The sequence below is a fragment of the Bombina bombina genome, chromosome 2 (assembly GCF_027579735.1).
Source record: "Bombina bombina isolate aBomBom1 chromosome 2, aBomBom1.pri, whole genome shotgun sequence".
Classification (NCBI taxonomy): Eukaryota; Metazoa; Chordata; class Amphibia; order Anura; family Bombinatoridae; genus Bombina; species Bombina bombina.
The window spans coordinates 294,894,002-294,920,137 of NC_069500.1; the positions used below are offsets into that span (position 1 = coordinate 294,894,002).

The window sequence follows — 26,136 nt, forward strand, 5'->3', positions numbered from 1 at the left end:
ATTCTGGTTTCTTTGTTTTGTTTTGTGCCTTCTTGCGCCTTCAGAGCTACCTCTGATCTCTCATTTTCTTCACTATGCATGTTTTCCTTTCTTCTATTATATTCATCAATTAGTTTTCCCTTAGCATATTCTAGTGTTAGTTCTTGTTCAGTTCTGGTTTCTAGAGCGTTGATAAGGGCACTATATGACTCTGGAAGCCTGCATAGTAACAATGCTACTATATGATTGTCTCCAATTGCACATAGCTGTTCCACAATCTCTAGTATAGCATTCACATGTTCACACATTTCCTGGCCTTTTTCCAGCCTCATCTTATATAGTTTGCGCAGCAAATATAGTTTACTATTTAAGTTTGAAGGCTCATGCAGTTTTTGTAGTGCAGTCCACATTATCAGTCATTATGTGAATGAGTTGATCATCCTCCACTAACAGGCTTATAACTGCTTTTGCTTGCCTGTTTTTCTTGTCCCATTCCCCTGGATTATCAGTGGGTCTGTTTGTATCCAGCACCTCCCATAAATCATCTTTGGATAACAGCATTTCAAGCTTAAACTTCCACAGCTGGTAGTTGGTATTGTTTAGCTTCGCTATTGCATATTTCACATCTGAACCACTTGCCATCTTTCAGTAATTTGGATGCAGCCCTTGTTTCCTCACACAGTATTTGCTTGGATAATAGATGTAACACTTACTGACTTGTAGGGGTTTTTTTTTCGTTTTTTTCAGTGTCTGGGCCCATAACCTGTTGGTGTATGTATCAAAAAGACACTGGAAGCTTTTAAAGAAAACTGCATTAGGCTTTACTTGTACAGATGCATCAACAATATTTAGAACATATAAAAAGGACTTGTAAAATGATAGTCTGCACACACAGAGGAGGAAAAATCAATAGAGAATAATAAAACAACTTCCTTCCTGTAAAAAGAAGAAAGTGAGCGGTAGACCCTCTCCGGTCAAGACTGGGTCTGCATTTTAAAGTCAGTAGTTAAGAGTTTTATACTACAACGCCGTAGCATAAAACTCTTAACTAAAGTGCTAAAAAGTACACTAACACCCATAAACTACCTATTAACCCCTAAACCGAGGCCCTCCCGCATCGCAAACACTTAAAAAAAAAAATTAACCCCTAATCTGCCAAACTGGACATCGCCGCCACTATAATAAATATATTAACCCCTAAACCACCCCACTCCCGCCTCGCAAACATTAGTTAAATATTATTAACCCCTAATCTGCCATCCCTAACATCGCCGACACCTACCTACATTTATTAACCCCTAATCTGCCGCCCCCAATGTCGCCGCCAGTATACTAAAGTTATTAACTCCTAAATCTAAGTCTAACCCTAACCCCCCTAACTTAAATATAATTAAAAGAAATTTAAAATAAAAATTACTATCATTAACTAAATTATTCCTATTTAAAACTAAATACTTACCTATAAAATAAACCTTAAGCTAGCTACAATATAACTAATAGTTACTTTGTAGCTAGCTTAGGGTTTATTTTTATTTTACAGGCAAGTTTGTATTTACTTTAACTAGGTAGAATAGTTACCAAATAGTTATTAACTATTTAATAACTACCTAGCTAAAATAAATACAAATTGACCTGTAAAATAAAACCTAACCTAAGTTACACTAACACCTAACACTATACTATAATTAAATTAAAGGACCAGTCAACACATTAGATTTGCATAATCAACAAATGCAAGATAACAAGACAATGCAATAGCACTTAGTCTAAACTTCAAATGAGTAGTAGATTTTTTATAACAAATTTCAAAGTTATGTATATTTCCACTCCCCTTGTACCATGTGATAGCAATCAACCAATCACAAATGCATATATGTATAGTCTGTGAATTCTTGCACATGCTCAGTAGGATCTGGTGACTCAAAAATTGTAAATATAAAATAATGGAAGTAAATTGGAAAGTTGTTTAAAATTACATGCTGAATCATGAAAATTTAATTTAACCTGAGTGTCCCTTTAATTCCCTAAATTAAATACAATTAAATACAATTAAATAAAATGAGCTAAAGTAGAAACCCCCCCCACTAAATTACAGAAAATAATAAACAAATTACAAGATTTTTAAACTAATTACACCTAATCTAATCCCACTAACAAAATAAAAAAGCCCCCCAAAATAAAAAAAGCCCTACTCTACATTAAATTACAAATAGCCCTTAAAAGGGCATTTTGCGGGGCATTGCCCCAAAGTAATCAGCTCTTTTACCTGTAAAAAAAATTAGAAATCCCCCCCAACATTAAAACCCACCAACCACACAACCAACCCGACTCTAAAAACCACCCAATACCCCCTTAAAAAAACCTAACACTAACCCCTTGAAGATCACCTTACTGGGAGAAGTCTTCATCCAACCGGGCCGAAGTCCTCAACGAAGCCGGGAGAAGTCTTCATCCAAGCCGGGCGAAGTGGTCCTACAGACAGGCAGAAGACTTCATCCAGATGGCATCTTCTATCTTCATCCATCCGGCGCGGAGCGGGTCCATCTTCAAGACATTCAACAAGGAGCATCCTCTTCATCCGACGGCTAACACTGAATGAAGGTTCCTTTAAATGACGTCATCCAAGATGGCGTCCCTTCAATTCCGATTGGCAGATAGAATTCTATCAGCCAATCGGAATTAAGGTAGAAAAAATCCTATTGGTTGATGCAATCAGCCAATAGGATTGAAATTCAATCCTATTGGCTGATCCAATCAGCCAATAGGATTGAGCTGGCATTCTGGCTGTTCCAATCAGTCAATTGAATGCCGCTCAATTCTATTGGCTGATTGCATCAGCCAATAGGATTTTTTCTACCTTAATTCTGATTGGAAGGTGATCTTCAAGGGGTAGGTGTTAGGTTTTTTTAAAGGGGGTATTGGGTGGGTTTTAGAGTAGGGTTGGTTGTGTGGGTGGTGGGTTTTTAATGTTGAGGGGGGAGTTTAAAATTTTTTTTACAGGTAAAAGAGCTTATTACTTTGGGGCAATGCCCAGCAAAAGGCCCTTTTAAGGGCTATTTGTAATTTAGTGTAGGGTAGGGCTTTTTTATTTGGGGGGGGCTTTTTTTATTTTGTTAGGGGGATTAGATTAGGTGTAATTAGTTTAAAAATCTTGTAATTTGTTTATTATTTTCTGTAATTTAGTGGGGGTTTTTGTTTGTACTTTAGCTAATTTTATTTAATTGTATTTAATTGTATTTAATTTAGGGAATTAATTTAATTATAGTGTAGTGTTAGGTGTTAGTGTAATTTAGGTTAGGTTTTATTTTACAGGTCAATTTGTCTTTATTTTAGCTAGGTAGTTTATTAAATATTTAATAACTATTTAGTAACTATTCTACCTAGTTAAAATAAATACAAACTTGCCTATAAAATAAAAATAAAACCTAAGCTAGATACAATGTAACTATTAGTTATATTGTAGCTAGCTTAGGGTTTATTTTATAGGTAAGTATTTAGTTTTAAATAGGAATAATTTAGTTAATGATAGGAATTTTATTTAGATTTATTTAAATTATATTTAAGTTAGGGGGGTTAGGGTTATACTTAGGTTTAGGGGTTAATACATTTAGAATAGTGGCGGCGACATTGGGGGTGGCAGATAAGGGGTAATAAATATAATGTAGGTGTTGACGATGTTGGGGGCAGCAGATTAGGGGTTAATAAGTATAATGTAGGTGGCGGCGATGTCCGGAGCAGCAGATTAGTGGTTAATAGTTATAATGTAGGTGTCTACGATGTCGAGGGCGGCAGATTAGGGGTTAATAAGTATAATGTAGGTGGCGGCGATGTCCGGAGCGGCAGATTAGGGGTTAATAGTTATAATGTAGGTGTCGGCGATGTCAGGGGCGGCAGATTAGGGGTTAATAAGTGTAAGATTAGGGTTGTTTATACTTGGGGTTCATGTTAGGGTGTTAGGTGTAAACCTAAATTTTATTTCCCCATAGGAATCAATGGGGCTGCGTTAGGAGCTAAATGCTGCTTTTTTGCAGGTGTTAGATTTTTTTCAGCCGACTCTCCCCGTTGATCCCTATAGGGAAATCGTGCACGTGCACGCACAACCAGCTCACTGCTAACGTAAGCAACGCTGGTAATGGAGTGAGATGTAGAGCAAAATTTTGCTCAACGCTCACTTTTTGTCTGTTAACGCCGGGTTTGTAAAAACCCGTAATACCAGCGCTGTATGAAAGTGAGCGGTGAGCATAAACTGCTCGTTAGCAACGCATAGCCTCTAACGCAGAACTTGTAATTTAGCTGCGTGTTTGGTGTTTGAAATCTATTATTTTGTAAAGTGATTTTTTTTCTTGGGAAAGCCCTCATTGCATCGAATTGATTCTAATTAGTAATGATTGTTTCCAATTTGCATCTTTAAAGATCAGTTACATTCATTCATTATTGTAAAATAACATCATACTTGTTAGCTATTGTGTATGATGCCAGTTTTGCTGATAATTTATTACTATGATTAAATTATAATTAGTTAATTAGAGAATTTTCTTAATGAGTGTGTTGATGTTTTCCTTAAATAAGAACATTTTAATTATTTTCATATGTTTAATTATCGATTAGTGGATGGTGTCTGGGTATTTTGTGGTGGTGTCTAGTAAATTAAAAAACAAATTTAAAAATGAATAATAAATTATTTTTAGTACTGTCATATTAATTAAATACTTTATTGAACACTGAAAAACTATATTCTAAAATTAATATATTGCATGTTTTTACCATAGTTGTATATGCATAAATCTTTTTCATTACTGAATATTAATGAATTTACTTCATAGAGAATGGAGTATTATATTCTGGATTATGACATTTCAGTATTACTCATACATTGTATATCATTGATAAAGTGCCATATACATATAAAAAGTTTTAAAAAAGTCAGTAGGACAGAAAATATTTATCCAAGGGATTCAGAGAAACATTGATCTGTGCTAGCTGCCCCCCATTAGCAGATCTACTTAGTTAGGGCTAGATTACTTGTGGCGCGCTAACCGTTGCACGCATGTGAAAAGCGGTTTATTGTGGCTGGCTTGAAATTTTGAGCCCTGCATATAAATGTATATATATATATATATATATATATATATATATATATACACACAGATACATATACATATTTAGAGATGTATATGTCAGCATCTCAATGTTAAAGCCTTTTGCAGCCTTTTCTTTTTTTCTCTTAAACCTGGGACCTCATATCTTTGAGCCCTTATAACTTTTTTATGCAATTTTTTAATATATATTTATATATATATATATATATATATATATATATATATACAATATATATATATATATATATATATATAGACAAATACTTTTAGAATAGATGATCAACGCCTATAATCGCAACCCACAGAAATATCAAACACTGTTGTTACACGGGATAGAAAATCAAAGGATAATCCTTCTTACCCCGCTTGGGAGATTCTTCACGATTAGTCGAGACATGTTTATCGATTTCTTTAATATTTTAGATTTCCGACTACATTCACGTTTTGCTAGTGGGCGCAGACATCTTGGAATAGGTCACGTGATCAGAACGGCAGCGACTCATTGCGCAAGCGCACATCTGGGCTGATTGTGGATTTTTTTTTACTCTGTTCGTTGACATATTGTATCAGCAGGTGGCGCAAACTTATAAAGTTCATCCATAATGTGTTAAAAATGTTTTATCTGTGTATATTTTTAACTTTTTATTATTTCTGTGAATATATTAACTAAATTTATTTGTTAGCGTTTGCTAATGCTGCTGCGTTGTAAGATGTTTGCAATGAACAATGCTATTGATAAATTGAAAGTCCAAAAAAAATGTTCATGATTTAAATAGGGCATGTCATTTTAAACAATTTCCCAATTTACTTTTATCACCAATTTGCTGTGTTCTCTTGGTATTTTTAGTTGAAAGCTAAACCTAGAAGGTTCATATACTAATTTCTTAGACCTTGAAGACTGCCTCTAATATGAATGCATTTTGACCACTAGAGGGCATTAGTTCATGTGTTTCATTTGGATAACATTGAGCTTATGCAGGTGAAGTGACCTAGGAGTGAGCACTGATTGGCTAAAATGTAAGTCTGTCAAATGAACTGAAATAAGGGGGCAGTCAGCAGAAGCTTAGATACAAGGTAATTACAGAAGTAAAAAGTGTATTATTATAACTGTGTTGGTTATGCAAAACTGGGGAATGGGTAATAAAGGGATTATCTTTCTTTTTAAACAACAAAAATTCTGTTGTTGACTGTCCCTTTAATTAATCTTTGTTTTATATATGCTTTTAGTATAGTAAAGGGAAAGCTCCTGGTAGAAGGGCCATTAAATGCAGATTTGCATAATCAATAAGTACATATTAAAAAGGGATAGTAAAGTCCAAATTAAACTTTCATGATTCAGATAGGGCATGTAATTTCAAACAACTTTCTAATTTACTTTTATCATCAAATTTGCTTTCTTCTCTTGTTATTCTTAGTTGAAAGCTTAACCTAGATAGGCTCATATGCTAATTTCTAAACCATTGAAGACTGCCTCTTATGTGAATGCATTTGACAGTTTTTCACAGCCAGAGGGCGTTAGTTCATGTGTTTCATATAAATAACATTGTACTTATGCACGTGAAGTTATTTTAGAGTCAGCACTAATTGCCTGTAATACAAGTCTGTCAAAAGATCTGAGATAAGGAGGCAGTCAGCAGATCCAGATACAAGGTAAGTACAGAGGTAAAAAGTATATTTCTATAACAGCGTTGGTTATGCAAAACTGGGGAATTGTAAATAAAGGAATTATCTATCTTTTTAAACAATAACATTTTTGGTGTTTATTATCCCTTTAAAAGGACAATGTAATAACATTTACTCTGACTTTTAAATGAGCAATAGATTTTTTTCTGAAAAATTAAAAAAATACGGCTAGATTACGAGTTTTTATCTGTAATGGTGTGCGGGGATAACAAGCCTTTTTTCTCACTGCTCACTTAAGACAACGCTGGTATTATGAGTTTTCAGCAAGCCGGCGTTAGCCTCAGAAAAGTGAGCATTGAGCAAAATTTAGCTCCACATCTCACCTCAATACCAGCGTTGCTTAAGTCAGCGGTGAGCTGGCTGAACGTGCTCATGCACGATTTCCCCATAGGAAACAATGGGGCTGAGCCGGCTGAAAAAAAAATAACACCTGCAAAAAAGCAGCGTTCAGCTCCTAACGCAGCCCCATTGTTTACTATGGGGAAATAAAAGTTATGTCTGCACCTAACACCCTAACATGAACCCTGAGTCTAAACACCCCTAATCTTACACTTATTAACCCCTAATCTGCCGCCCCCGACATCGTCACCACCTACATTATATTATTAACCCCTAATCTGCAGCTCCGGACACCGCCGCCACCTACATTATACTTATGAACCCCTAATCTGATACCCCCAACATCGCCGAACCCTACATTTTATTTATTAACCCCTAATCTGCCCCCCCAACGTTGCTGCAACTATATTAAATTTATTAATCCCTAATCTGCCGCCGCCAACGTCGCCACCACTATAATAAATTTATTAACCCCTAAACCTAAGTCTAACCCTAACACCCCCCTAACTTAAATATAATTTAAATTTACTACAATTAAATAAATGAATCCTATTTAAAACTAAATAATTACTGATAAAATAAACCCTAAGATAGCTACAATATAACTAATAATTACATTGTAGCTATTTTAGGATTTATATTTATTCTACAGGCAACTTTGTATTTATTTTAACTAGGTAGAATAGTTATTAAATAGTTATTAACTATTTAATAGCTACCTAGTTAAAATAACTACAAATTTACCTGTAAAATAAAACCTAACCTAAGTTACAATTACACCTAACACTACACTATCATTAAATTAATTACATAAACAACCTACAATTAACTACAATTAAATTAAATAAACTAAAATACAAAAAAACAAACATTAAGTTACATAAAATAAAAAAAAATTACAATTTTTTCAAGCTTATTACACCTACTCTAATCTCCTAAATAAAATAAAAAAGCCCCCAAAATAATAAAATTCCCTACCCTATACTAAATTACAAATAGCCCTTAAAAGGGCCTTTTGCGGGGCATTTCCCCAAAGTAATCAGCTCTTTTACCTGTAAAACAAAATACAATACCCCCAACATTAAAACCCACCACCCACACACCCAATCCCCCTTAAAAAACTAACACTACCCCTTGAAGATCACCCTACCCTGAGCCATCTTCACCCAGCCGGGCATAAGTGGACCGCCAGAGGGGCAGAAGTCTTCATCCGATCCGGCCAGAAGAGGACATCCAGACCTGCAGAAGTCTTCATCCAGGCGGCATCTTCTATCTTCTTCCATCTGGAGCGGAAGAATGAAGGTTCCTTTAAGTGACGTCATCCAAGATGGCGTCCCTTCAATTCCGATTGGCTGATAGAATCCTATCAGCCAATCGGCATTAAGGTAGGAAATATCCTATTGGCTTATGCAATCAGCCAATAGAATTGAAGTTCAATCCTATTGGCTGATCCAATCAGCCAATAGAATCGAGCTTGCATTCTATTGGCCACGTCGGATGTCTTCAAGATGGTCCCGCTCCACTCCGGATGGAAGAAGATAGAAGATGCCGCCTGGATGAAGACTTCTGCACGTCTGGATGTCCTCTTCTGGCCGGATCGGATGAAGACTTCTGCCCCTCTGGAGGTCCACTTGTGCCCGGCTTGGTGAAGACGGCTCAAGGTAGGGGGGATTGGGTGGGTTTTAGAGTAGGGTTGGGTGTGTGGGTGGTGGGTTTTAATGTTGGGGGGTATTGTATTTTTTTTCACAGGTAAAAGAGCTGATTACTTTGGGGATATTTGTAATTTAGTATAGGGTAGGGAATTTTATTATTTTGGGGGACTTTTTTATTTTATTAGGGAGATTAGAGTAGGTGTAATTAGCTTAAAAAAATCTTTTTTTATTTTCTGTAATTTAGTGGGGGGTTTTTTGTACTTTAGTTTATTTAATTGTAGTTAATTGTAGGTAGTTTATGTAATTAAGTTAATGATAGTGTAGTGTTAGGTGTAATTGTAATTTAGGTTAGGATTTATTTTACAGGTAAATTTGTACTTATTTTAACTAGGTAGCTATTAAATAGTTTATAACTATTTAATAACTATTCTACCTAGTTAAAATAAATACAAAGTTGCCTGTAAAATAAATATAAATCCTAAGCTAGATACAATGTAACTATCGGTATGTAGTTTTAAATAGGAATAATGTATTTAATAGTAGTAATTTAATTTATTTTTATTTAAATTATATTTAAGTTAGGGGGGTTAAACTTAGGTTTAGACTTAGGTTTAGGGGTTAATAAATTTAATATACTAGCGGCGACATTGGGGACGGCAGATTAGGGGTTAATAAATGTAGATAGGTGTCGGCGATGTTAAGGAAGGCAGATTAGGGGTTAATAAAATTGAACTAGTGTTTGCGAGGCAGGAGTGCGGCGGTTTAGGGGTTAATATATTCATTACAGTGGCGGCGATGTCCAGTCGGCTGATTAGGGGTTAAAAATTGTAATTAAGTGTTTGCGAGTGTGGGCCTCGGTTTAGGGGTTAATAGGTAGTTTATTGGTGTTAGTGTACTTTGTAGCACTTTAGTTAAAGGGACATGAAACCCACATTTTTTCTTTCATGATTCAGAAAGAGCATGTGATTTTAAACTACTTTCTAATTTACTTCTATTATCTAATTTGCTTTATTCTCTTGATATCCTTTGCTGAAAAGCATATCTAGATAGCATCAGTAGCTGCTGATTGGTTGCTGCACATAGATGCTTCGTGTGATTGGTTCACCCATGTGCATTACTATATCTTCAACAAAATATATCTAAAGAATGAAGCAAAATAGATAATAGAAGTAAATTGGAATGTTGTTTAAAATTGTATTCTCTACCTGAATCATGACAGAAACATTTTGGGTTTAGTGTCCCTTTAAGAGTCTTATGTTACGGCGTTAGCCCATAAAACTCTTAACTACTGACTTTTAAATGCGGTAGGAGTCTGGACAGGAGAGGGTCTACCACTCACTTTTTCAAGCAATCGTAATACCGGCGTTAGGAAAATCCCATTAAAAAGATAGGATACACAATTGACGTAAGGGGATTTGTGGTATGCGAAAATCGTGGAAAAAAAGTGAGCGGTACACCTGTACCTGCCTGACTCGTAATACCAGCGGGCGTTAAAAAGCAGCGTTGGGACCTCTCAACGCTGCTTTTTAAGGCTAACGCAAGACTCGTAATCTAGCAGATAGTTTGCTGCCCCTATTATGTGATAGCCATCAGCCAATCATAAAGTCAGATATTGGGTAATCCTAGGATTACCCAGGTAAAACGGACATTACCCAAGGGGCTGTGGGTAAAAGCCTGATGTATGATCATAAATTCCCTCAGAGTGTGATGCACTGCAATTCCCACATCTTCACTATTTTTTTTGCCTCTGCCCGCCTTGTAAAGCTCATTTCCCAAGGTTCACTTGGGGTGGATGCCAGAGGATCGGCGGGGTGCCTTCCTTGAACCCCCCAGGGGGAGGCAAAAAAAAAGTGTAAATGGGAGAATTACAGTACATCGGGTTTTACCCACAGCCGCTTGGGTAATGTCCGTTTTACCCAGGTAATCCTAGGATTACGCGGATATCTGACTTTAACCGTAACATATATGTATATATATATATATATATATATATATATATACAGTATATATATACAGTATCTCACAAAAGTGAGTACATCCCTCACATTTTTGTAAATATTTTATTATATCTTTTCATGTGACAACACTGAAGAAATGACACTTTGCTACAATGTAAAGTAGTGAGTGTACAGCCTGTATAACAGTGTAAATTTGCTGTCCCCTCAAAATAACTCAACACACAGCCATTAATGTCTAAAGCATTGGCAACAAAAGTGAGTACACTATGAGAAGAAGGGAGAAAAAAAGAGAGGCGGTTGTGTGTACCAGTAGGAGCAGATTCAGACAACTATATTCGCCCACACAGGGTACTCACATTTAGGTGAAGCACTCAGACAGTGCTATTAGACGCAGACTGGGTGATCAACAGCAACCCAGCTTGCTGTGCTTTTCATCAGATGTACAGGAACGCCTTTGGCTCTAATCCTTAAGAGGTGGAAGTAGAACTGCCAAACAGGATCCCTTTCAACCGGACACAGCAGCCAGCAGACAAAAAACATACACAGGGACCTCCACAAATCGCGGAGCCAATCCCCATGTGATTCAAATAGAGCATGTAATTTTAAACAACTTTCTAATTTACTCCTATTATCAATTTTTCTTTGTTCTCTAGCTTTTTTTATTTGAAAAAGAAGGCATCTAAGCTATTTTTTTTGTTTATTGGTAGGGGAATTTACCCTTTACCCACCAATCAGCAAGAACAACACAGTGTGTTCACCAAAAATAGGCCGGCATCTAAACTTACATTCTTGCATTTCAAATAAAGATACTAAGAGAATGAAAAGAATTTGATAAAAGGAGTAAATTAGAAAGTTGCTTAAAATTGCATGCTCTATCTGAATCACGATAGAAAAAAATTGGGTTCAGTGTCCCTTTAAATACAGAGCTCACATAGCTATACCAGTGGTTTGAGCTTGTGTTTGATTTGCTGCCCAATAGTATTAAAAGATATGACTTTATTTAGAATTTTATTTATATTACATTGATCTTATGATTTATTTTTTTAAGCCCCACCCCTGCCCACCACATTTCATTTTATTGCCGCTGGGGGGGCGTCCCTCTTTTGAATTGTTGGGAGGTATATATATATATATATATATATATATATATATAAATAATCCTGCAGAAGAAAGCGCACTCCAAAGGACTTGTACAATAATTCATCTTTATTCTGTAAACGTTTTCGAGCTTAACAAGCTCGTCCTCAGACAGACAAAATATGGATAAGCTCGAAAAACTGCAGGGCCAAAGAGGACGATGGATAATACAGATACTTTTGGGTACATAATTGTATGCTTTTACGGTTTTAAAAGGTACAGCTATCCTTATTCAAATAGTGCAGAATTATGAAAAAATGTTTACAGTTTGTCCCTTTAAGAAACATATTACTACTTGTGTTTTTCTTAGCAATACATTTATATTCACCCCAAAACCCTTTTAAAATCTTGATATGTGACCGTAATGTATTAGGTTATTTAGGTAGTTGGTCATCACTGCATTAAATCATTACTAGAATAATTTATTGTCTAATGTCTCTTTAAAATATTACATTTTTAAGCTGTCAGGTCTAGTATGACTGAACAGATCTGCATCTGTGTAACTGCATTGTGCAGCAACACTTTCACGTCACGTTGAGGCTGAGCTCAGCTAACCATTATATAATATTGCCCTGAAACATTCATGAAAGGGTGAAAGTAAATAGCGCGCATGCGCAACATCTAGCACTTCGCAATTTTATACGTCCCTATGCGGCTCCCGTATTCCAGAAGTGTTTAGCTTGTTTTGCTTAGCATCGTAGCAGGAAGACACGTGCGTTTCATATGCTGAATACCTTCACCTGCGTTCCATCAAGCCATGGCACCGGTGCTCAATTTAAATAATGAGGTGGGTTATTTTTATTTAGATTTGTAGACTTCTTGCGCGTTAGTAAGAGATGCTGTAAATATCGTTAAAGCCTTCCAGTTGGTTGAATCTTAACTCATTTGTACTTTTTAAAGACTGCAGCGCTTTGTGTCTTATTTTTTCAAACAGGGTTGATGGCTGATGATTTTTTTCATACTTATAGTTAATCTCCTGTCTGATAAATGGTTACAGGGATGTCAGGAGCTAGCAGATTGATGTAACCATTTTATTTGGGCACTTACTGTTAGGTTTTGGAAACGTTGCTGCTGTAATTCTTATAAAAGGCAAAGCCATGAAATATCGAACTATGTGACAGTTGCTAATGTTGTCGTGTTTATTTGGCCAAAGCTTTTTACATTGTCATGTTAATATGGGTATGAGACTGTTTGGGAGCAAAGTTTACTGTTTTTATTTCTAGAGAACAGATATGACTGATAATCTAGTCAAAATTTAAACTTTCATGATTCAGGCAGGGGTCAGTATCCTTGGCACCCCAGATGTTTTGGAACTACATTTCCCATGATGCTCAGACAGCCTAAATAGTGTCTCGGCATCATGGGAAATGTAGTTCCAAAACATCTGGGGTGGCAAGGTTGCTGACCCCTGAGAGAGCATGCAACTTTGTAATTTTCTTCTATTATCAGTTTTTATTTGTTCTCTTGGTATATTTTATTTGAAAAAGCAAGTATGTAATCTTAGGAACTGGATCATTTTTGGTTCAGCACCTGGGTAGTGCTTGCTGATTGGTTTATAAATGTAGCCACCAATCAGCAGCAAGCGTTACCCAGGTCCTGAACCGAAAATGGGCTGCTCCTAAGCTTACATTCTTGCTTTTTCAAATAGATACCAAGAGAACAAAGAACATTTGATAATAGTAGTAAATTAGAAAGTTTAGCAAAATTGCATGCTCTATGCTATGTGAAATATGAAATTTTGACTAGACTATCACTTTAACCCTTCCTCTGATAAACTTTTTTTCACTTCAGTGCTGAGCCAATTTTTTTTGTTTTCTACCTGCGTTTAAACTTTATTGTCAAATTTCAGCGAGTGACCCACTTAATTTTTATTTTTTTTCATCAGGCACAGCAGATTCAGAATATACCATTATTATAGTTATAATTAATGGCATGTGAGATACCTGCAGCAAAAACTGTAAAATAAATAAATAATAATAAAAAAAAAAATATATATATATATACCATTGCTGTTACTGTGATTACCTTACTAAATTGTCATCAATGGTAGCCACAAAGTAAGTTAGGGCCCAGATGGGCTTGGGGTTATAGTATAAATTAGAGAGACCTCATTGTGCCGTACAGAAATAAAAGCACTTTTTTGTTTTTCTTGCAAGGTGTTCACTGGCACCACAGTGATCACCTGACTATACAAACAAAATTCATGTATTTTTTTAAGAGAGGAACTTGGCTACTAGAAAATAGATTTTATTAGGGGTCTATCTAGGGGTGGTTTTTTTTTTTTTTTTTTTTTGTTTGTTTTTTTTTTTTATAAATTTTAAAAATCATTTTGTAGTACTGCTCCAAGCAAGTGATTCTCTTTCTAATGAGCATTCTTGGAGTTTTGTAGCTGCCAAGGGAGCTGAGATTGAGGAGTTTAAAGAACCCCCCATATCCAGCTTCCTTGCTGCTACAGTAAGCATCCTGGTTCTGCCCACTTCATGACATCACCATGTGTGTACCTGGTGACGTCACTGGCACTCCCATGATACCTTGGAGTGAAGCTCACTAAGCCACCAACGATCTCCAGCCTGTAGTGCGGGGGGTAACTGAAAACATTGTTTGATCGACGATCCCCCTGCTTGACGAAAAGGGCTCATCATACACACATCTAATTAGGTAAAGGAACAGTAAGCCTAAAATACTTTTTCAGTGTATTTAGAACATTGTAGCGTGCACATATTAAATGTTATCTGCATGCGGATAAAAGGTAGAGATAAAGTAAAATTTAGCACTGACTTGGATGCTTGTTTACCTAGTATGCTGCCCTTTTTAAAACATTAATATTATTAACCCCTTCCCGCCGTTAGGAAGTTCTGTCCTAACTGGGCTTTAGTGCCATTAACCCCTTAATGACCGACGACGTACAGGGTATGTCCTCTAAAAAAAAAAAAATACAGTTAACGATATTGAGGCATCCTGCAATAACACCCCTTGGCCATCTCATCGATGGCCGGTATCGGTAGGTGGGCGGCCATCGATGGGCCGTGTGATGTGGAGGGGGGCGGATCGATGGGGGCACGCACTGGAGCGTGCACGGGGAGGGAGCGGATGGGAACTGCTACACTAGGGCAAAATTTTGAATGTTAAAGTGGGAAAAAGTGGAGAGGGAATAGTTTTAAAAATATAACTAAGGGATCTGGGAGAGGGTGGGGGGTCGATCTTTGGGAGGGGGAAGCTATACTACGGGAAAAAATAATAAAAAAATAATGATTTTATTGTAAATTGGGTACTGGCAGACAGCTGCAAGTACCCAAGATGGCCCCCATTAAGGTAGAGGGGGAGGGTTAGAGAGCTGTTTGGGGGGGGGGGAATCAGGGAGGTTGGGGGCTAAGGGGGAATCCTACACAGCAGCATATGCAAATATACTGAAGAAAAAAAAGATAGCTTTTATTTTAGTACTGGCAGACTTTCTGCCAGTACTTAAGATGGCGGGGAAAATTGTGGGGAGGGAAGATAGCTGTTTGGGAGGGATCAGGGGTCTGATGTGTCAGGTGGGAGGCTGATCTCTACACTTAAGCTAAAATTAACCCGGCAAGCTCCCTACAAGCTACCTAATTAACCCCTTCACTGCTGGACATAATACACATTTGATGCGCAGCGGCATTTAGCGGCCTTCTAATTACCAAAAAGCAACGCCAAAGCCATATATGTCTGCTATTTCTGAAGAAAGTTGATCCCAGAGAAGTATTTACAACCATTTGTGCCATAATTGCATAAGCTGTTTGTAAATAATTTTAGTGAGAAACCTAAAGTTTGTGAAAAAGGGAATAATTTTTTTTTATTTGATCGCATTTGGCGGTGAAATGGTAGCATGAAATATACCAAAATGGGCCTAGATCAATACTTGGGGTTGTCTACTACACTACACTAAAGCTAAAATTAACCCTAGAAGCTCCCTACATGCTCCCTATTTAACCAATTCACTGCTGGGCATAATACACATATGGTGCACAGTGTCATTTAGAGGCCTTCTAATTACAACAACGCCAAAGCCATATATGTCTGCTATTTCTGAACAATGGGGATCCCAGAGAAGCATTTACAACCATTTAAGCCATAATTGCACAAATTGTTTGTAAATAATTTCAGTTTGTGAAAAAATTAGTGAAAAAGTGAACGATTTTTTTTATTTGATCGCATTTGGCAGTGAAATGGTGGCATGAAACATACCAAAATGGGCCTAGATCAATACTGGGTTGTCTTCTAAAAAAAAATATATATACATGTCAATGGATATTCAGGGATTCCTGAAAGATATCGGTGTCCCAATTTAACTAGCGCTAATTTTGAAAAAAAGTGGTTTGGAAATAGCAAAGTGCTACTTGTATTTATTGCCCTATAACTTGCAAAGAACATGTAAACATTGGGTATTTCTAAACTCAGGACAAAATTTAGAAACTATTTAGCATGGGTGTTTTTTGGTGATTGTAGATGTGCAACAGATTTTGGGGGTCAAAGTTAGAAAAAGTGTGTTTTTTTTTTCTTTCCATTTTTCCTCATATTTTATAATTTGTTTTTATAGTAAATTATAAGATATGATGAAAATAATGGTATCTTTAGAAAGTCCATTTAATGGCGTGAAAAACGGTTTATAATATGTGTGGGTACAGTAAATGAGTAAGAGGAAAATTACAGCTTTACACAAACACCGCAAAAATGTAAAAATAGCCTTGGTCCCAAACGGACAGAAAATGGAAAAGTACTGTGGTCATTGAGGGGTTAATACAGCATGGAACGTCCTAGCCGTTTGGCTGTCCTAAAGCCAAATCTGTTTGCTAAATGGGATTGAGGGCGTTGCCTAGTGTCATAGGCACTGCCCCCTGACCTGATCCCATGCAAAAGCCAGCACGGGCAATGTAGAGTCTATGCGCTGCCCATTAGAAATTATGAGCAGTGCAGTTTTTCATCTTGACTATATGGTGGGTATGTAATATATATACCATGGATATCCCTGTGTTAGACCATTTAAAGACAAAATATAATATGTACTTTAATTATTTTACCTGCAAATGTATACTGCAGTGCCTCACCATTAACCCTTTCTTTTAAGTTTTCGAATTGTACAGCTCTAACTCCCCCCCCCCCCACACACACGCATTTCCTTATATGGCTGTATCTATATCTACCATTGCTTTGGTAGAATGCAGAAGTGCACAGTGATTATTTGCTGGAGCATGCCTAGAAGCAAATAAGCTGCTGTGAACTCAGTTGAAATACAATGCCTGATAAGGGGGGGGGGGTCAGACTATTCCAGACAGCATGACTTTGTAAGTAATTTTGCTTACTTTTGAAAAATATTTTAAAATACCTGCTAGCAATTTGTAAACTATTTTTTTTATGCAAACAATTTTTTACTTAAAGGGACACTGAACCCACATTTTTTTCTTTCATGATTCTGATAGAGCATTCAGTTTTAATCAATTGATAAATTGATAATAGGAGTAAATTAGAAAGTTGCTCTATCTGAATCATGAAAGAAAAAAAATTGGGTTTAGTTTCCCTTTAATCGCTTGCATATAACTGTGTGTCTAAACCAGGGCCAGTTCTATTATTGGATTGAGAGAGAGAGAAAAAAAAAAAAAGAATACTGGGCTGTTTTTCTCTTTCACTACTTTGTAACTTTTAATTTGTATATTACTTTCTTTGAAATATGGTGTTAAAGTGATGGTAAATCCTAACATTTTTGAAATGCTAGGATTAACCAGTGCAACAAATAAAGGGGACTTTCAGTCATGAAGCATAAAATACTTCTTGCTAAAAGTTCCTTTATTTATCTGCAGCAAATGCCGAGCTGAGTGCCTCAGGCAGAACGCTATTTTTTAGTGAGGTGATCTTAGCCAATAGCGTGCTAGCTATGTGGCATAATGCCAGCTGGGCCGCACGGCTATTGACTTAGAGGTGGAAACGTCCCCCATTTTAAAAAAATATTTTGCTGTGGGCGGCCTTTAAAGGGACAGTCAACCATAGAATTGTTATTGTTTTAAAAGATAGATAATCCCTTTATTACTCATTCCCCAGTTTTGCATAACCAACACAGTTATATTAATGTACTTTTTACCTTTGTGATTACCTTGTATCTAGGAACCTTCTTCCAGCCCCCTGATCACATGACTGTGACTGTTTATTATCTATTGTCTTAAATTTAGCATTGTATCTGTGCCTGAACACAGTGTTATCTATATAGCCCACGTGTACTTTCTGTCTCTTTGTGTTGAAAAGAGATTTAAAAAGAATGTGATAGGGGGCGGAGCTAACCGCCATAGCTATCGGGTGCATTAAACAGGAGCTCCTGACCTCAAACCTCAAAAACTGCGGTTTATCCCTGTCAAAATCTAAATTCTTCAGCCTGCTCCTAAGGGGCATCAACTTGAGAAGAAGCCTGGGATATGGAGATAAAAAATTAGTTGGTGTATCTATTCTACTGAGCTGAAATCCTGCTACGGAGCTCCCTACCACATTTTGCAGCGCCATCTTGGAAGACGAGATACTGCTACCCGCAATGGAGGCCTAGACGTTATTCTCCGGCATCAGAGATCTATTGGAGGAGTATGGGAGGAAGATAGATGAGAGGCTCGATGCCTTTAACACTACAATCCAAGAGGCGCGAATGCGCTGCAACGCAACAACTGGAAAGCAAAGAATAGCCCCAGAGTCGCAGTGCACCGCAGCGCTTCCAGATCCCCAGACACACTACCAGTTACTGACACCGGTGAGTGCGGACCCCAAGCTGGAGCTCCGCTCTCTCTCTACTACCGGAGGAAACGTGCGACCAAGGAAGGTAGTGCAGCTCGCATGCTTCTACAGGAGAGAGGGCTCTGTGGGGCGCTGCAGTTTTCGTGCACTGATGTGCGCGCCTCTCCATGTCTTTGTGCCCCTCTTGATATCTCCGGGCTGTTTGGCCCTGTTTGGCGGCTGATGACTTTGCTTGCATAGCCCCTGTTGCTGTCCTAGGGAGTTCTCTGCTCTTCTGGCCCGTGATTCAAACGATGGCTGAAAACAACCTGACTGTTGGCCGTGTAGCCTTCTCTCTAACTTGTAGGCAAGGAGTAGGGTGAGAAGTGAGACTATGGACGTAGAGTTAAATCTACAGGACACTAAGGCTATGCTAATGGTGATGTCTGGTGATCTACCCTCACAATATACCTAAGTCAGGTTTCTGAACGCTATGCAATGTTTTAATGAAGCATACAGGCTGATTTAATATTGCATCCTCCGCTCTAGACAGCACGCCAAGGATACACCTTTTAGTAATTATACTTCTGTTTATAGTCTCAGCTCATTGTCACTGTTTCAAGCTTCCGGCTTAATGATGAATAGCATTTAAAATTGCATAGAATGTGTAACTGACTTCTCCTTATATACAATAAGGTACAACAGCACTCAGATTAACTACTGTGCAGCACAGCCCTGTTTTATTGAGTGTAGCCAGAATGGGGTCTTAATGTTAATAGTTCTGAATGTTAAGATTTTTCCAGTATTTTTGCCTCATATATATATCACTTACACGTTGGGGTATTTCTCACGACTGTATGTTATCATTCTCATTTATGCACATTGCTAGAGTGAATAAGGACACCAAAGGTTTACACCTCTGCCTTCATGTTTTCATAGTATCCCTAGATATCTACATACATTAAGTTTAGGCAGATAATACTGTATCTCTACTATAAGGATGATGGGATATGTTGTAACGTCTGTACAAGATAATGTAACCCTATGTGAGCTCCTAGAGTAAGATTAGCATAGAACAATGAGGATTGTACTACATCTTCAAAGTGTTTGCATGTAATCTCGCTCAGATCACTTGTGTGTTTCACCCTGGATACTATAACACATTAATCTCTACGTAACCCTTGCACAGTATATTTATTACTATGGGATGTTGATTACATTATATGTATAAGCTATCTACCCTATGTAAGAAAGTTTTACAAGGTCAGTGCATCAACTGAGTCAGCGATTGGAGTAGTGTATGCGCTACAGTTTATTCCAGTACATATTGCTTTACAAGATGTTGTTATCTAGATCTATGCACACATGCTAAACACTACTAATATTTAATCCTTAGTCCCTATCAGTAAATGTAGAAGACATTTCCCCCACTATGGTGCCCTATATCAGACAATAAGTAAATTCTAGCATCCCCCTTCGGATTTGGCTGTACCTGCAACCTATCTACAATCCTATCCACAATATTCGCTAATACAGCGCTTTGTGGAGCTGAAGTTCAACCTCCAAGGGTTTTGAAACAGTGCTATAATCATTGTGAGATTGCTAGAAAAGTGAATGGCACAATTTTGTTATGCTTAGTTCACTCTGTTTATAGCATTGCAGTGCAATCTGTGTCTCAGTGCTTTAGTCTGGCAAATTTTACTACAGTAATTGTTACAATTTTACAGGTACAGTATTTATTGAATACGAATTGAATAGTTGTTCTGCTAGTGTTAAACTAAACGTAGCACTACTGCACCCATAATATGTTAGTTCAAACATGTTTTCAAGATTTTAAACACTGAAAAGAAAGCTAAAACTGCCTTGTTTCACTTTAAGGCGGTTTTCACTTTACAGCGGGGCTCCGGTCCCTAACCCGCTGTATGAGCGGGGTATACCTGTATATAAATGTTGAGTATGCTAACCAGCAAAGCTAGAGTAACTTATTACTGGACTATCTCCCGCCCCCTACCATTCTTGTGCGGTAGGGACAAATACTTTCTCCTCCGCACTCTCTTCTGGTAGAGTTGAGCAGTCTCTACCCAGCCCGAAGACCTTAGCCTATGTTTTCCCCTGCATACATGTGAAAAGGCTCTTTGGGCCCCATTATAGGAAACTCTCCTTTGTTTATTGTATTTTGGTTTATCAAAGAGTTTTGGAACTATAGTTTCATTAATGTTTAAGTTCCTATTAATGTCCAGTATGAATGTCAATCTATCCTTATAGTGGCAACTGTGATCAGTTCTGGTACATCACTGATATCATCTAGTAGAGTAATTTTGATAGCGTTGTTTTGTACTTTATTTGTATGTTTATATATATTTCACTCAAAGTTTGCCTATAATTTATCTACAATGAAACTGTTTTTTTTATTATTGATCTCATCATCCTGTCCCTAATGGTAGCAATGGTCCAGTGCAATTACTGGTCCCTTGAGTGGACCTGTCTGGTTAGGGACATTATGAATTTATGCCGAAAAACAAGCTAGCATATGATGAGGACTCTTTGAATTTCTATAGATGTCTTCAGATTGATCCTTGCCACCAGATCCCATGAGTGGATCTCTAATATGTTGAAGACGCCAGAGTGTTTAAATATTGAGAATCTTTATCCCTGTGAGTTTTGTCTTCAGACAAGTACTAATTTCCAGGTCCCATAAGTGGATCTATTTTACTTTGTTGACACATGTTTGTCCTGCTATTAAGTTATAAAATGGGGCTCCATTAGGGTCAATACCGTGTTCCTACTATTGTCTACTGTATTTATGTTTGAATGATGGAACTGCTGTCATGTAATTTTGTTTGAGATATTGCCCTACCTACTATGTCTGTACTTTTTTTATTGCCTCAATAAAAACATTTAAAAAAAAAAAAAAAAAATGTGATAAGAGGCAGCCCTCAAAGGCTTAGAAATTAGCATATGAGCCTACCTATGTTTAGTTTAAACTAAGAATACCAAGAGAAAAAAGCAAATTTATTGATAAAAGTAAATTGGACAATTAAAATTAAAAGTCCTGTCTGAATAATGAAAGTTTAATTTATACTTGACTGTCCCTTTAAGTGATAGGGAAATTATTAGCCTGACCCACAACAGCACCAATCAAAAAGATTTGTAATGTTGTTTGATTGGAACTTTAGCATAATGTGGCATTTTTATTTAATACATTTTATTTTAAGTCAGGAACATTTATTTCCAGACAGGAAAAATATTTTACTTAAGTAAACCATTATTACTTTTGTAACGCAACACTAGAAACATAACATTGTGTAATAATATTAAAGAATGAAAACATTTATTAAGGAACAACTCTGGAATCTACACATGCAAGCCAACATGCTTTTTGCAGAGGCTAATAAATGTAGTAATCTAGAGTTAAAGGGAGATGGAAGTATAACTTGTGTAGCAATTAATTTCTGAAATTTTTATCAATATGCATTTGCAGCCAGACATTTAAAAATGCATGCTTGTGTGTGTTTATGTTTAAAGGGACACTGAACCGGAATATTTTCTTTGATGATTCAGTAAGAGCATGCAAATTTAAGCCCCCAGTGTCGTGCTGTCCTGGGCCTCTCTCTGTCACAATTTCACTAAAAGTAGTGAGATTGTGCTATTTCTGCATGCCCCACGAGTGGGAGTGGGTGGGACCGCTACGCTACAGGAAAAAAAAAAAAACTGACAGCGGCAAGGAGGGGGTTCTCTTGCTTTCTTTATTTGAAAAGGAAGGCATTTTGGTTCAGAACCATGGAAAGCACCTTTTTATTGGTGGGTGAATTTATCCACCAATCAGCAAGAACAACCCAGGTTGTTCACCATAAATGGGCCGGCATCTAAACTTACATTCTTGCATTTCAAATAAAGATACCAAGAGAATGAAGACAATTTGATAATAGGAGTAAATTAGAAAGTTGCTTAAAATTTCATGCTCTATCTGAATCACAAAAGAAAAAATTTGGGTTCAGTGTCCCTTTAAGATGGGGGTGACCATTGCGGGTGGTGGATGGGCAAGAGAGCTGTTTGAGAGGGATCAGAGAGTGGGAAGTGTCAGGTGGGAGAGTAATCTCTACACTAAAGCTAATATTAACCTTACAAGCTACCTGATTAACCCCTTCACTGCTGAGAATAAGTGTGGTCCACAGCTGTAATTAGCAGCCTTCTAATTACCAAATAGCAATAGCAAAGCCATACATGTCTGCTATTTCTGGACAAAGGGGATACTTTCAGTGAGAAACCTAAAGTTTGTGAAAAAGATTTCTCCTGTTAAGTGTGGTCAGTCCACGGGTCATCATTACTTCTGGGATATTATCTCCTCCCCTACAGGAAGTGCAAGAGGATTCACCCAGCAGAGCTGCTATATAGCTCCTCCCCTCCACGTCACCCCCAGTCATTCTCTTGCACCCAACGAATAGATAGGATGTGTGAGAGGACTGTGGTGATTTAATTAGTTTATTACCTTCAATCAAAAGTTTGTTATTTTATAATAGCACCGGAGTGTGTTATTCATTCTCTGGTAGAATTTGAAGAAGAATCTACCGGAGTTTTTTCTATGATTTTAGCCGGAGTAGTTAAGATCATATTGCTGTTTCTCGGCCATCTGAGGAGAGGTAAACTTCAGATCAGGGGACAGCGGGCAGATTAATCTGCAAAGAGGTATGTAGCAGTTTGTTATTTTCTGACATGGAATTGATGAGAAAATCCTGCCATACCGTTATAATGTAAACTCAGCCTTAAATGCAGTAGATGTAGCTGGTATCAGGCTGTCATGTATGTATATTTTACACTTCAGTATTCTGGGGAATGGTACTTCACTGGATTTATACTGTATGCATAGACTTAACCTAATTTGCAGGGACTTGCAATAGGTTTTAAATAATAATTTATTGAGGTTAAACGTTTTTTTGCTGGCATGTAAAAACGTTTATTTCTCTGAGGTACTGGGTGAAAAAATGTTTTGGGCACTATTTTTTCCACTTGGCAATAGTTTTGTTTAAATTAAAGCAGTTCACTGATCTCTCTCACTGTTATGTGTGAGGGGGAGGGGCCATTTTTGGCGCTTTTACTACGCATCAAAAAACTCAGTCAGAGGTTCATTTTCTTCCTGCATGATCCGGTTCATCTCTACAGAACTCAGGGATCTCCAAAGCCTTTTTTTGAGGGAGGTAATCATCACAGCAGAGCTGTGAGGATTGTAGTTGACTGTGATAAAAAACGTTTATTTGTGTATTTTTTCTGCTGCCTGGGTTAGTTATCCTTTGCTAATGGGAACAATCCTTTGCTAAAATTGTATATTTCTGACAAAGATTGATGCTATAACTTAATTATTTTCAACTGTCATAATTTTTTCTGTGCTTCTTATAGGCACAGTTCGTTTTCATATTATTGTAAATTACTTGAAAAAGTATTTCCAAGTTGCTAGTTAATTGCTAGTGTGTTAAACATGTCTGATTCAGAGGAAGATACATGTGCTATATGTGCTAATGCCAAAGTGGAGCCCAATAGAAGTTTATGTACTAACTGTATTGATGCTACTTTAAATAAAAGTCAATCTGTACAAATTGAACATATTTCACCAGACAACGAGGGGAGAGTTATGCCGACTAACTCGCCTCACGTGTCAGTACCTGCATCTCCCGCTCGGGAGGTGCGTGATATTGTAGCGCCGAGTACATCTGGGCGGCCATTTCAAATCACATTACAGGATATGGCTACTGTTATGACTGAAGTTTTGGCTAAATTACCAGAACTTAGAGGCAAGCGTGATCACTCTGGGGTGAGAACAGAGTGCGCTGATAATATTAGGGCCATGTCAGACACTGCGTCACAGGCGGCAGAACATGAGGACGGAGAACTTCATTCTGTGGGTGACGGTTCTGATCCAAATAGATTGGATTCAGATATTTCAAATTTTAAATTTAAGCTGGAAAACCTCCGTGTATTACTAGGGGAGGTGTTAGCGGCTCTGAATGATTGTAACACAGTTGCAATACCAGAGAAAATGTGTAGGTTGGATAAATATTTTGCGGTACCGGCGAGTACTGATGTTTTTCCTATACCTAAGAGACTTACTGAAATTGTTACTAAGGAGTGGGATAGGCCCGGTGTGCCGTTCTCACCCCCTCCGATATTTAGAAAAATGTTTCCAATAGACGCCACCACACGGGACTTATGGCAAACGGTCCCTAAGGTGGAGGGAGCAGTTTCTACTTTAGCTAAGCGTACCACTATCCCGGTGGAGGATAGCTGTGCCTTTTCAGATCCAATGGATAAAAAATTAGAGGGTTACCTTAAGAAAATGTTTGTTCAACAAGGTTTTATATTGCAACCTCTTGCATGTATTGCGCCTGTCACGGCTGCAGCAGCATTTTGGTTTGAGTCTCTGGAGGAGACACTTCAATCATCTACACTAGATGAGATTACAGACAAACTTAAAGCCCTTAAGTTAGCTAACTCATTTATTTCAGATGCCGTAGTACATTTAACTAAACTTACGGCTAAGAATTCCGGATTTGCCATTCAGGCACGCAGAGCACTGTGGCTAAAATCCTGGTCAGCTGATGTTACTTCTAAATCTAAATTGCTTAATATACCTTTCAAAGGGCAAACCTTATTCGGGCCCGGGTTGAAAGAGATTATCGCTGACATTACAGGAGGTAAAGGCCATGCCCTGCCTCAGGACAAAGCCAAACCTAGGGCTAGACAGTCTAATTTTCGTTCCTTTCGTAATTTCAAAGCAGGAACAGCATCAACTTCCTCTGCACCAAAACAGGAAGGAGCTGTTGCTCGCTACAGACAAGGCTGGAAACCTAACCAGTCCTGGAACAAGGGCAAGCAGGCCAGGAAACCTGCTGCTGCCCCTAAGACAGCATGAATCGAGGGCCCCCGATCCGGGACCGGATCTAGTAGGGGGCAGACTTTCTCTCTTCACCCAGGCTTGGGCAAGAGATGTTCAGGATCCCTGGGCGTTAGAGATCATATCTCAGGGATACCTTCTGGACTTCAAATCCTCTCCCCCAAGAGGGAGATTTCATCTGTCAAGGTTATCAACAAACCAAATAAAGAAAGAAGCGTTCCTACGCTGCGTACAAGATCTTTTATTAATGGGAGTGATCCATCCAGTTCCGCGGTCGGAACAAGGACAAGGGTTTTACTCAAATCTGTTTGTAGTTCCCAAAAAAGAGGGAACTTTCAGGCCAATCTTGGATTTAAAGATCCTAAACAAATTCCTAAGAGTTCCATCGTTCAAGATGGAAACGATTCGAACAATTTTGCCCATGATCCAAGAGGGTCAGTACATGACCACAGTGGATTTAAAGGATGCTTACCTTCACATACCGATTCACAGAAATCATTACCGGTATCTAAGGTTTGCCTTTCTAGACAGGCATTACCAGTTTGTAGCTCTTCCATTCGGACTGGCTACGGCTCCAAGAATCTTCACAAAGGTTCTGGGTACTCTTCTGGCGGTACTAAGACCGCGAGGAATTTCGGTAGCTCCGTACCTAGACGATATTCTGATTCAAGCTTTCAAACTGCCAAGTC

General features: G+C 37.7%; 1 protein-coding gene across 2 annotated transcripts in view; it reads left to right on the forward strand.

Annotated features, from left to right (window-relative positions):
- Positions 1-12,504: 12,504 nt before the first annotated feature.
- Positions 12,505-26,136, forward strand: part of SRFBP1 (serum response factor binding protein 1) — a 307,243-nt gene continuing 293,611 nt past the window's right edge. For both annotated transcript variants that reach the window (XM_053701596.1, XM_053701598.1), the window contains exon 1: positions 12,505-12,634. In XM_053701596.1, coding sequence (XP_053557571.1) covers positions 12,605-12,634 — 30 coding nt within the window. In that variant the 5' untranslated portion in view covers positions 12,505-12,604. The remainder of the gene's footprint in view (positions 12,635-26,136) is intronic.